Genomic DNA, 12,320 nt, shown 5'->3' on the forward strand with positions numbered 1-12,320 from the left:
TTCTAAAAGTTGACTCATATAATACTGGGTTTTAGACACCTGTTTCTTCTATTGCACTCAATGGGCTTTTTCTATTTACTCAGAATCTGAACTAGCCAAAACAATCTTAGGAATCAGGGTGAATGTCAGCATCCATAGAGATGATTCTGAAGGTTTTAAGTGTGTGTGGTTTAAGCATTTAATAAATGTTTTTACAGAAAAGCCTGTTTTATCATTGTTTACAGACAGTCTCATTCTTTCCCGAGTGACATGACGGATGCCGTAGGAAAGCAGGACACTTGCCCCGCTCTAATCCCTCATGTTGGAGAAAGAAATTAATTTAAAATAAAGGCATTGAGAAGAATGAGCTTTTGAGGATCTGGTAAAATTTCAGGGCAAAATATAAAAATCAGCAGCTTGCTTTCTTATACACAAAGGATCTAACTTGTTTTGAAACTTTTAAAACCATTTATGATTTCAACCAAAAAAGATTAGTTTGAAATAAAATAGGAACTATAAGAATCTGTTACAGGATACTTCTTTTTAGTGTGGGAGAGTCATTGTTCCTCTAGTTGATATTGTGGTGGGTGGTTTTTGTTGTTGTTGTTGTTGTTTGGTTTGTTTGTTTGTTTTCAGTAGGCACGGTTTTTACTGTATTATTTTCTGTGGTGGGTGTTTTACCTGTGTGTATGTCTGTGTACCATTTGCTTGGAGTGCCCTCAGAAGCCAGAAGGGCATTAGATCCCCTAAAACTAGAGTTGCAGCAGTTTATGACATGTCATGTGGGTACTGGGAATAAAACCAGGGTCCTCTGAAAGAACAGCAAGTACTCTGAACTACTGAGCCATTTCCCTAGCCCTGCATTAAATGTGAAAAAACTGGAAAGACTCCCTGGGACTGGAGAGATGGCTCAGAGGTTAAGAGCATTGCCTGCTCTTACAAAGGTCCTGAGTTCAATTCCCAGCAACTACATGGTGGCTCACAACCATCTGTAATGGGATCTGGTGCCCTCTTCTGGCTTTCAGGCATACAAACAGACAGAATATTATATACACAATAAATAAATAAATAGCTCAGACAGTAGGACATTATTAGAAAGCTAGACAAGTTGATTCTGAAGGTCATACAGAAAGACAAAGATTGAAGAGTAACTATAAAAAATATAGCAAAGCAAAACTATCAGAAGGGACAAGCTTTATGGACATTTAAGCGTTATATAAAGTTTCCATAATTAACACTGTGGCACAGGCACATAAATAGAAAGGCAGTTATAGAAAAAAAAAGTCCAAAAAACTGCACACAAGTATCTATAGAAATTGAGTAAAATAAGAGCATCCCTGCTCAGAAAACCTGATCATACTCCAAAATCTGAAAGCAATTTTTGTATGCCAACATGAGCCTGCAAGTAGAAAATTCTGTATCTACCTTATGCCAGAGTCAAAGCACAGAAACACTGCTGACTAGTGGTGCACACTTGTAATTTTAACTGTAAGAAGACTGAGGCAAGAGAATTGAATCCAAGGCCATTATGAATTACACAGTGAGATGCTGTCCAAAAGAAAAAGAAAAAAACGATCTGGACTTGGTAGCTAACCCTTATGATTCCATCTCTTAGGAGGCCACGGCAGTAGAATTGTTGACAATTCAGTGCCAGCCTGGGCTACAATAAGATCCTGTCTCATAAATGCATGGTGTGAAAGGGGGAGGAAATGATGGAATTTTTAGGTTTTCTTGAGACAGAATTTCTCTGTGTAGTCCTGGCTGTCCTGGAACTCGCTCTATATACCAGGTTGGGCTTGAACTAAGAGATTCGCCTGCCTCTGCCTCCTGTGTGCTGGGACTAAAGTTGTGCGCCACTATACCTGAATAGATGAAACTTTTTAAATGGGGCGGGGACAACTGCATAACCATTTGAAATTAGATCTGCATTTGTGCCATATAGAAAAACAAGCCCCAATGAATTAAGAGCCTAAATGTAAGAAAATGAAACCCTAGAATTACTAGAAGAGACATGGTAAGTTCCCTTTAACCTTACATAGTGATGGGCAATAAAAATAATAAATAGCAAAATAATGTTTGTCGTAAAGACAGGTTTATGCTAAGCACATGCATTAAATCATTCGATCTTTACCAGGCATGGTGGCACACTCCTTTAATCCCTGCATGTGGGAGGCAGAGGCAGGCAGTCTCTGTTGGAGGCTAGTTTGTAGTTTGGTCTACAAAGCAAGTTCAGAACAGCCAGAGCTGTTACACAGAGAAATCCTATCTCAGGGCGGCGGATTCATATTCTTGCTTGTTATATTGATACCTCTATTCTTTCTTTGTGAATTTGGAAACTGGGACTTAAAGGATAAATAACTTATCTAAGGACAATATGGTAGCTTCAAGACTTGAGCTTAAACTTGCCTAAATCTAGTGCCCTTGCTGGGTTGCTTTATTTGTTTTGGGGGGTTAGTGTGTGTATATATGTGGTTCAGGTCGCACGCAATTTTAAATTTCCTACTAGCCATATTAAAGAGGTTTAAAAAGGAAACAGATAAAATAACTCTAATAAGTAAAGCTAGAGAAATAACTCAGTGGTTAAGAACTCTTGCTGGTCTTCCAGAACCAAACCTAAGTTTGGTTCCCAGCATCCATGTTGGAAGACTCACAGTCTATAACTCTGGCTTCAGGGGATCTTACAATCAAACGTCCTCTTCTGGCCTCTACTGGCACTTGCATACATGTGGCATACATCGATTTATGAATACACATGGGAATAAAACTTCAAAGCCAAGTGGTGGTGTTGCACTCCTTTAACCCCAGCACTCGGAAGGCAGAGTCAGAACTCTCTGAGTTTGAGGCCAGCCGGGTCTACAAAATGAGCTCCAGGACCAGCCAAAACCGTTTCACAGAGAAACCCTACCTTGAAGAGCAAAAAGGAAAAGGAAGGAAGGAAGGAAGGAAGGAAATATTTAAAATAATAAGCACTCAGGATACAGAGGGCATCCTAATGCACATAATGAGTTCCAGGCCAGTCACAGATACATGATGGTGAGACCTTGTCTAAAAAATTAATTAATTAGCTAATGAATTAAATACTGTACTCATCTAACTTGGTGTAGTTCCACATATAATCTTGGTTTGTTTTTTTTAAAGGTGTTAGGGTCGTATGTGCCTTTAATCCTAGCACTCAGAAGGCAGGCTAGGAGATCTGTGAGAGTTTGAGGCCAGCCAGGATTGTGTAATGAGAGTGTCGCAAAGAAAAACATTATCAAGATTTTTTGTTTTCATACTAAATTTGAAGTGTAGGATGTTTACCTTTACAGTCCTCTCAGTCCTTGTGACTTGTGGCCATCTATATTGGCTTGCACAATTGTAGACTGTGAGATAAAAACTAGGATGTATCTTTGATTTTACATTCTTGATACAGTATTGACTTCTTTGCAAATGTAAACAGGTCTGTTTCTGTTTGGTAGTGAGAGTGTGTAACATACTCCCAATATTCAGTCTAAGACTTGTTAATCAAGCATGTGACTCACACCTGTGACCCCAGTGCTTGACGAACTTGGGGCAGGAGGATCTTGTTCAAGACTAACTACATGTCAAAATCCTGTCTTTTTTTAAGTTTATATTGCACATTGAAAACTGTTCTTTGCAACCCTTATTTTGTTTTGTTTTTTAGGGTTAAGCCTGTTGAGCCAGGTTTTCTCAAACCTAATGTTATAAATTTCCTAAAATGGCTGCACTGTCAAAGCAGTAGTTCACATTTCTTTCTGAAACCTTTCCTTGTTGCTTCAAGGTTGAGCTCAGTGAATTGCTATGACCTTCATGAATATCCTTAGACTCACAGTAAAATTTTCTGTTTCAGAATTTGGCGTTCACCTGGCAGAGCTAACTGTAGATCCTCAGGGGGCACTGGCCATCCGTCAGGTGAGTCCAGGCTGACCCAACGGATAATTCCCTTTACTTAGTAAGGGAACTTTCTTAGGGGAAAGAGAAAGCATAAGGGCAGTATATCAAACAGGATTTTTGTACCAGATTTAGATATGATTCAAATGTATCAAACCAAGTATGTGGTTTTTATGTGTGAAAATAAGTTATTTCTTGTTGCACATGATGGCTTACTCTCTTCACAGCTGGCATCGGTCATCTTGAAGCAGTATGTGGAAACTCACTGGTGTTCCCAGTCGGAAAAGTTCAGACCTCCTGAAACTACAGAAAGGGTAATGGCAGTTCTGTGGCTAGTCTACCTACAGAGATGTGAGAGGCAGTCTTAATACGTTCAGCATTAGTCCAACATTTTTTAGATAACAGAAAACAAGACTAGGAAGAAAATAGTGAGTGACATTATGAGTGCTATATATAAATAAGAGTATCATGATAGACTGTGTTCCACTCCAGTTACCCTTTTGCAGACCATGAGAGCATTTGAAACCTGTTTAGCTTTGAACACTCAATTTCCTAAGTTTCCTAAATTAGAATTAAAATTACTAATCTTCAGAGGGCTTAACAATGAATTGAAATAATACTTCTACTTAGTACAATTGCTAAGCAGCTACCCTGAGTACCCAAGAACAGTGAGATACAGGTCTAGTACTGTGGGTTGGAACCTTCTACAATTGTGGGAAAGTTTTGTATATGTGATGTCCAATATAAGCATCATTGTGACTGATGAACTCTTAAAATGTGGCTTCTGGGCCAGGCGTGGTAGTACACGCCTTTAATTCCAGCACTCGGGAGACAGAGGCAGGCAGCTTGGTCTACAGAGTGAGTTCCAGGACAGTCAGGGCTACACAGAGAAACCCTGTCCTGAAAAAAACAAAACTATAAAAAGTAAATTAAAAATGTAGCTACTATAACTGAATAACTAACATTGTCCCAAAGCAGATGGGTCTCTCTCTGCCTGCAGCTTACCTCCTGATTAATGACAAGTTTTCCTCTTTACAGGCAAAAATTGTTATTCGGGAGCTGTTACCCAATGGGTTGAGAGAATCAATAAGCAAAGTGCGCTCCAGTGTAGCCTATGCTGTGTCAGCCATTGCCCATTGGGATTGGCCAGAAGCGTGGCCCCAACTCTTCAGCCTGCTCATGGAGATGTTGGTGAGCGGAGACTTAAATGCCGTCCATGGAGCCATGCGTGTGTTGACAGGTATCAGAAGCATTTTCCCTGGTGTTGATACTTGACCTTCTATGAGAGGAACAATTAGGAGCTATGTAATAATGTGTCCCAGACCAAAGAACTATTACATGTTGTTCCTCTCTTCTAGGTCTTTGTAAATGTTGATCTTCTGGTTTTTATCTCCACAGCTACCAGAAGTTCCATTGATTCTTTCCAGGGAATTGAGTTAGCATAGTTATACTTCCAAATCTTCACTTAGGAATACTGGAGGCTGAGGGTATGATTCAGTGACAGAGCATGCACAAGCTGGAATACCACACACATACAGTGATACAGTAATGCCATAACAAATAAATAATTAGATTTTTGGTTTATAGTCTGATTGAACCTTGACCCTTCACAAAGCCTCTTTGAGCCTTAGTTTCTAAGATGCTATCTTAACTACTGTTCCATTGCTGTGCAGAGACACCATGACTAACACAGCTCTTACAAAACTGGTTACCTGCACAGGGTCACACCAACAATGCCAGTCAATATTCCAACAACCAATAATGATTCATTCAGTGGTTCACACAAAAAGGTGGGGGGTATAAAGGGGAAGTGGGGACATGTTGGGGGTACCAAGGAGAGTGGACTGGGGAGTTGCTTATAGTCTTAGGGGTTAGTCCATGATTGTCTTGGTGGGGAGCAGACAGGCATGGTGCTAGAGCAGTAGCTGAGCGCTTTTCTGTGATCTAATAGGAGAGAGACAGACTTGGGACCTGGCATATAGGCTTTAGCCTCAAAGCCCACCCCAGTATCATACTTCCTCCAACAAGGCCACACCTAATCCTTCTTAAACAGTTCCACTCCCTGGTGACTAAGCATCCAAATATATGAGCCTATGGGGACTATTCTCATTCAAACCACTGCAGATGCTAACGTCAAAGGAGGTTTGGTAATTGACATGTGCTAATCTATATAAAGCATTGAGTGTAACAACCAGCTGACAGGACTCTGAGCAAACCTTAGTCATTAGGTTTAACATAGTTCGTATGTATTCTTTTCTATGTAATTGTCTCTATAGCCTCTTGAAAATATCGCAATTGGTTGTTCCATCTTTGATTTTTTTAAGATGTTATTTGTTATGTATAGTGTTCTGCCTGCAGGTAGACATGCAGGCCAGAAGAGGGCACCAGATCTCATTACAGATGGCTGTGAGCCACCATGTGGTTGCTGGGAATTGAACTCAGGACCTCTGGAAGAACAGCTAGTGCTCATAACCGCTGAACCAATTCTCCAGCCCGATTGTTCCATCTTTAGATGATTATATAAATACATGAGATGAAGTGTACAGTAATTAAAACTCAGAGACTTGTACTCTACTGCTAGGTTGAACCAAGGAAAAATTAAGAGTAGCCAGGTTTTAGCTGAGTGAGCATGGTGGTACACACTGTTAAATCCTTCCCTGGGGCGAGGGGGATCTCCTTGTTACCAAGCTCAGAGAGAAATGCCAGGCCTTGGTAGACTGTAACCTCTGAACAGCAGGGCCTACCAACATTTTGTTTAGTTTTTCGAGACAGAGTTTCTCTCTGTAACAGCCCTGACTGACCTGGAACTCGCTTTGTAGACTAGGCTGGTCTCGAACTCAGAGATCCTCTAAAATGCTGTGGTTAAAGGTTTGTGCCACCCAGCTTGGGCTGATCTTTTAGAAATCATCTTTCAGTAGTGGTACATGCCTTTAATTCCAGCACTCAGGAGGCACAGGCAGGCGGATCTCTGTGAGTTCAAAACCAACGTGGTCTACAAAGTAAGTTCCAGGACATAAATCACATCTTATCTGTTTTTCTGAGACCTGCCAGTTTACACAGTTTACATGAAATGTTCTCTCTCTCCCTCTCCCTCTCCCTCTCCCTCTCCTTCCCTCCCTCTCCTTGCTATATAGACCAGGATGGCCTTGAACTCAGAGATCTACCTGCCTCTGCCTCCCAGTAGTAAGATTAAAGGGATGCACCATCACCTGGCTTTTCTCTCTTTTTAAATGGAATATCTTCTATGAATTTCTTGACAGTCTCAAACATGTAAAAAAAAAAAAAGTATGTTAGTCATATCCACCCTCAACTCCCCTCTCCACTCTCCTTGGTACCCCCAACATGTCCCCATTCCCCCTTTACACCCCCCACCTTTTCATTTGAACCATTGAGTAAATCATTATTGGTTGTTGCAATATTGACTGGCTTTGTTGGTGTGACCTTGTGCAAGTAACCATAGCTGCTTTGAGTTCATGAGTGCCTTGACCATGTTACCTCCAAAAGAGCATTTCACAGCACTCCTCTCCATCCTGCAGTTCTTGCCTTCTTTCTGCCCCATGTCTGTGACTTGCCCTGAGCCTTCTGGTGGGGTGGGGCCTTGCTGTAGATGTTCCTTTAAAGCTAAACACGCAGAGTCACTTATTCTCACCACTTTGACAAGGGATGAGTTTCTGCTGACCTGCAGAGAGAAGCGTTTCTAACCGAGATTGTGGGCAGCATAATCCTTGGGTTTAAGCATAAATATTTAGAAGGAAGTTTGAGAATATGCTGTTTAACAAAAGTAATAAATTTCCCCCAAGACCTAGGATCTCCCAAACCATGGTTGTTTGACAAGGTTTTGGGCCCAGCAGGCATGAATTCCCTCCTATGGGCAGACTAAAATCTGGGAACTGAATACAGCTCCTCCTCAAGAGCAATAAGTGTTCTTCACAGCTGAGCTCTTCTAGCCCCCAGCCAATTGTATTTTTAGCTAGCTTACAAAGTAGTGGCTTTCCATAAAGGGTTTTCATATCTCCTTAGTTTTGGTTGCCCTCACTCCCTCCTCTTCCTGTGTCTCACCTTTAACTCCTAGTATTCCTTAAGGGAATACTGCCAGGAAAGCAACCCAGTAAGCAGCATTCCCCTCTGCTTCAGTTCCTGCTTTGACTTCCCTAGGCAGTTTCCTGCCTAGGTTGTTTTTGGTCGGTGTTTACTGACAGCATCAGAAAGTAAAGTAGGAAGAGCAGGTCCTGTCCTGCAGCTGGTGTGTGAGGAGCAGCACCTGTGCTCTGTACTTCAAGTCTGTGTGCTTCTCACCTATGCCACGCTTTACTTGTCCATGCAGTATTAATGGTGAATTACTGATTCTGAGTCAGAGACAAATCCTTCATTTGCTTCAAAGCTTCCTCTTCCCATGCTCCAGAATTACACATTGATAAATGGAGTTGAAACTTAGTATGTCTGTGGATGGGTAGTTGGTTGGTTAGTTTTTTTCGAGATAGGGTAGCCCTAGCTGTGCTGGAACTCATTATATAGACCAGGCTGCCCTTGAACTCCCAGAGACCTGCCTCTGCCTCCTGAGTGCTATGCCTGGCTTATGTTTGTTTTATTATTTGCATTGAAGCAACTTGTTAGGGGACAGAACTGAAAACTGAACGGCAGTTGAGAGATCCCAGACATGTACCCAAGTGCTAACATGGTGCTCAACTGTTTGTCTTTGCTTGTATACGGTTGTGTTGCAGATCTCTTCAATTTTGTGTTGGTTTCCTGTCTTAATTTCATGTGTCTTCCTTTTGTGTTCCTATACTCTTTCCCATTCTAACAAATAATACTCTGACTTCTCCTTGAGGTGAGGCTGCTAGACCAGTGACCATCCTTATATGCTAACTGGCTTGGAAATTTTCACACTTTGTCTTTGTGAAGCACTTTTTATTTTTTGTCTTTGCAGAGTTTACTCGAGAAGTGACAGACACACAGATGCCACTTGTTGCTCCTGTCATTCTCCCAGAGATGTATAAGATCTTCACCATGGCTGAGGTATGAAATCTCAGCCCAGTGATTGCAGTGTTGTCTTGCTCTGGTCAGCATCCACCTCTCAGGTCTATGGTCATGGGATTTGTTAGTGATGCCCATACCAAAGAACTAGAATTTACAGTGGTCCAGATCAGAGATTGAATTGACCATAGTCTTTGACCTCATGACTGTAAAGAGAAGCCTTTGATAAAAGCACCTGTTAAAGTAACAGAAATATATCCATACACATAGCTTCTGGTACCCTGTCCTCCTTGAGTTCATAATGCCACTCCTGACCTTGCCTACTCAGCCACGGATTTAGAAATAGTCTGTTACTTCATATGTACATGTTAGTATATATATAAATAGTGATCTGTTCACAGTAATATGTAAACACTTATAGGTATTCAGCCTTCATAATCCTTTGCTCCCAATGAATACTCCACATTTTAAAAGAGATACATAAAGAAATGGGGATACAGCTCTGTATAGAGTTTGTGATCGGTATTTGCAAGGTCCTGGGTTTATCTTCTATCGTCACAAATAAAGCAGCAGCTGCTGCTGCACATGCTGTCATCCCAGTGCTCAGGATGCTGAAGCAGGAGAAACAACCCTATCTCCAGCAAAGGAGAAAACATATATTAGCCACACCGTGTGTGGTGGAATGTGTCTTTAATCCCAGCACTTGGGGTGCAGAGGCAGACTGAGTTTTAGACCAGTCTGGTCTACACAGTGAGTTGTAGGCCAAACTGCAAAGTAAAACTCTCTCTCAAAAAAATAAATAAAAGGCTATGTTAGGATTTCAAGTATTATAGGACCTGTTTTTAGTCACAGACCTGTATATAAAAGACTGATGCTTGTAAGTTCTAACATTTTGTTGAATTATTTTCTCTTAATTATTAAAACCTATTTACTACATAAGTGGGTTGAATCTGTATCTCTCTGGGATTTGAATTAGTCCTAGTTTCACTTCTGATCACATGTACACATATACACACTCCAATCCCATGATCTTTTTCCCTAGGTGTATGGTATTCGAACTCGTTCCCGAGCAGTAGAGATTTTTACTACTTGTGCCCATATGATCTGTAACATGGAGGAGCTAGAAAAGGTAAGTGAGCCTTCGGCTGGTAATTAACAAAATTTGTGCTTCAGAGTCTTATTAGCCTTTTCCACTGCCAGCAACTCATTTCGTAAGTACCAGAAAGCATACTAGCCAGCCTTGGCGTAGATAGATTTAACTTTTTCATTAAATTTTTAACATAGATATTTTAGTTTTAGTTATATTACTTCAAATACTTTCCCTATATCCTTTTCTTTTTATTATATCTTTCTGTTTTGATGGTTTTTTGGTTTAGTTCTTCCATGCTGGAAATTAAACCTAGAACCTCACACATTCCAGGCAAGCACTCTACCACTGAGCTGTACTTGCAGTCTTCCTATGTCCCTTCATAATAGATCTCTTGAGCCTTTCTACGATTGTAAGGCTCTCCTGTGTGAAAGAAAGCTAGCTGAAAATGCCGATTCCTGGGACCCAGGTGCGTTTCTGAGAAGTGCAGGTAGGATAGGTTTAAGAGACTAGAGTGAGGAACTGAAGGTAGGCGCTGAGTCTGAAGTCTTGAGGAATCCCTGTGGCCTTTGGTTAGGACCTGGCGCTAAGAGAACTTTAGATGCTTCAAAACTGAAATGTGTGTGTGTGTGTGTGTGTGTGTGTGTGTGTGTGTGTGTGTGTGTGTTGAAGCTATGGATTGGAGGTTTGTTGAGCATTGACTTTGGTTTCTGTTGTCAGGGTGCAGCCAAAGTCCTGATCTTTCCCGTGGTTCAGCAGTTCACAGAGGCCTTTGTTCAGGCTCTCCAGATGCCAGACGGTCCCACATCTGACAGCGGTTTTAAGATGGAGGTTCTAAAGGTAAAGATATACAATCAGTGAGACTTGGAGTTGAGAGGGAATCAGAAATCATTGCTTCTGTGCTACTCAGTGGGTTTTTGGTTTTTTTGTTTGTTTGTTTTTCTCTTCTCAGGCAGTGACAGCCTTGGTGAAAAATTTCCCAAAGCACATGGTGTCCTCCATGCAGCAGATCCTGCCCATTGTTTGGAACACTCTAACCGAAAGTGCTGCCTTATATCCTTTCCTGAGAACCCAGAGGACCCACTGCCTGAAGTTGGGGGTCTGTCCTTGGCTCTCCCAGTCATGTGCTCTTGGTTCTTCATGGTGTGTGTGTTCTTAGTGTCGGGTGCTAGCACTCCCTTGTAGACTACATGTTCAGCAGACTCCAGGTTCTCTGCCTTTACTCTGCATCATACTTATGTGAGGACAGAAGTGAATTACACAGAAGAAGTGGAAGATCCTGTGGACTCAGATGGTATGTAGTGTGTCGGACCCTAACAGAAATACCGGTTCTTAGGGAAAGAAATCTGGCAAAGACAAGTGAGAGGCGGAAAACAAAAAGGCAGTAAAAGCATCTTTCAGTGAATTGTGTGAGGCATGAGAATCCATATCTTCCATCTCATATTTGGGGACATTCAGAGTCCACTAAAAATCATACTGTTCAAGTTGTAGCGGTCTAATCCAGCCACCTTTGACGTCCCAGATGATGATACTCTCCATTTCTGTGTCAATATTTAAGTATTGCAGATCAAAAATAGACATGCTGGGAAATGTTTATGATTCTTTTACTCCTAAAGGCATTTACTTTCCTCAAAGTACCTTTCTTTGACTCTAAAGAAGGAAGCTAAAGGGCTGGAGAGATGGCTCAGAGGTTAAGAGCATTGCCTGCTCTTCCAAAGGTCCTGAGTTCAATTCCCAGCAACCACATGGTGGCTCACAACCATCTGTAATGAGATCTGGTGCCCTCTTCTGGCCTGCAGGCATACATGCAAACAGAATACTGTATACATAATAAATAAATATATATATATATATATAAAAAGGAGTGCTAAAGCCTCCTCTACCAATACTTCAGGAGTAATTAGCAAGTATTTTCATTTTCAGTTAATATACAAAGATAATGTAGTTTATTTCCACAATGAATGTTTTCTTTTTGATTTTTCTATTATTAATTTCTACTCTTGTATATTCCCTATAGGAGAAGTCCTAGGTTTTGAAAACCTCGTCTTTAGCATTTTTGAATTTGTCCACGCCCTACTAGAAAACAGCAAATTCAAAAGCACTGTTAAGAAGGCTTTGCCTGAGCTTATTTACTACATTATCCTGTATATGCAGATTACCGAGGAGCAGGTAAATGGTTCTTGGGGAACAAATTACTAACTTATATTGGAAACTTGAAGAATGTGACACCTTGGTCAAGTAGACATCTCATTTCTGAAACACAGTAAGAGACTAACTTGATGTGAAATCCTAGAAAAAAATTGGCATTATTTTCTCAACCAAATCCTGAGTATTAGGAATTTTACCAACTCTAATGTTAGCTAAACTTTTAGAACACTTTTCCATTAGG

General features: G+C 41.0%; 1 protein-coding gene across 2 annotated transcripts in view; it reads left to right on the forward strand.

The window, feature by feature from the left end:
- The window catches only part of Ipo9 (importin 9), a 41,543-nt gene that overhangs the window by 8,556 nt on the left and 20,667 nt on the right, over positions 1 to 12,320 (forward strand). For both annotated transcript variants that reach the window (XM_048430877.3, XM_048430878.3), the window contains exons 2-10: positions 3,830 to 3,891; positions 4,098 to 4,184; positions 4,909 to 5,110; positions 8,798 to 8,886; positions 9,887 to 9,973; positions 10,652 to 10,771; positions 10,884 to 10,984; positions 11,167 to 11,225; positions 11,949 to 12,100. In XM_048430877.3, coding sequence (XP_048286834.1) covers positions 3,830 to 3,891; positions 4,098 to 4,184; positions 4,909 to 5,110; positions 8,798 to 8,886; positions 9,887 to 9,973; positions 10,652 to 10,771; positions 10,884 to 10,984; positions 11,167 to 11,225; positions 11,949 to 12,100 — 959 coding nt within the window. The remainder of the gene's footprint in view (positions 1 to 3,829; positions 3,892 to 4,097; positions 4,185 to 4,908; positions 5,111 to 8,797; positions 8,887 to 9,886; positions 9,974 to 10,651; positions 10,772 to 10,883; positions 10,985 to 11,166; positions 11,226 to 11,948; positions 12,101 to 12,320) is intronic.

This window comes from Myodes glareolus, chromosome 5 (assembly GCF_982192425.1).
Source record: "Myodes glareolus chromosome 5, mMyoGla1.1, whole genome shotgun sequence".
NCBI lineage: Eukaryota > Metazoa > Chordata > Mammalia > Rodentia > Cricetidae > Myodes > Myodes glareolus.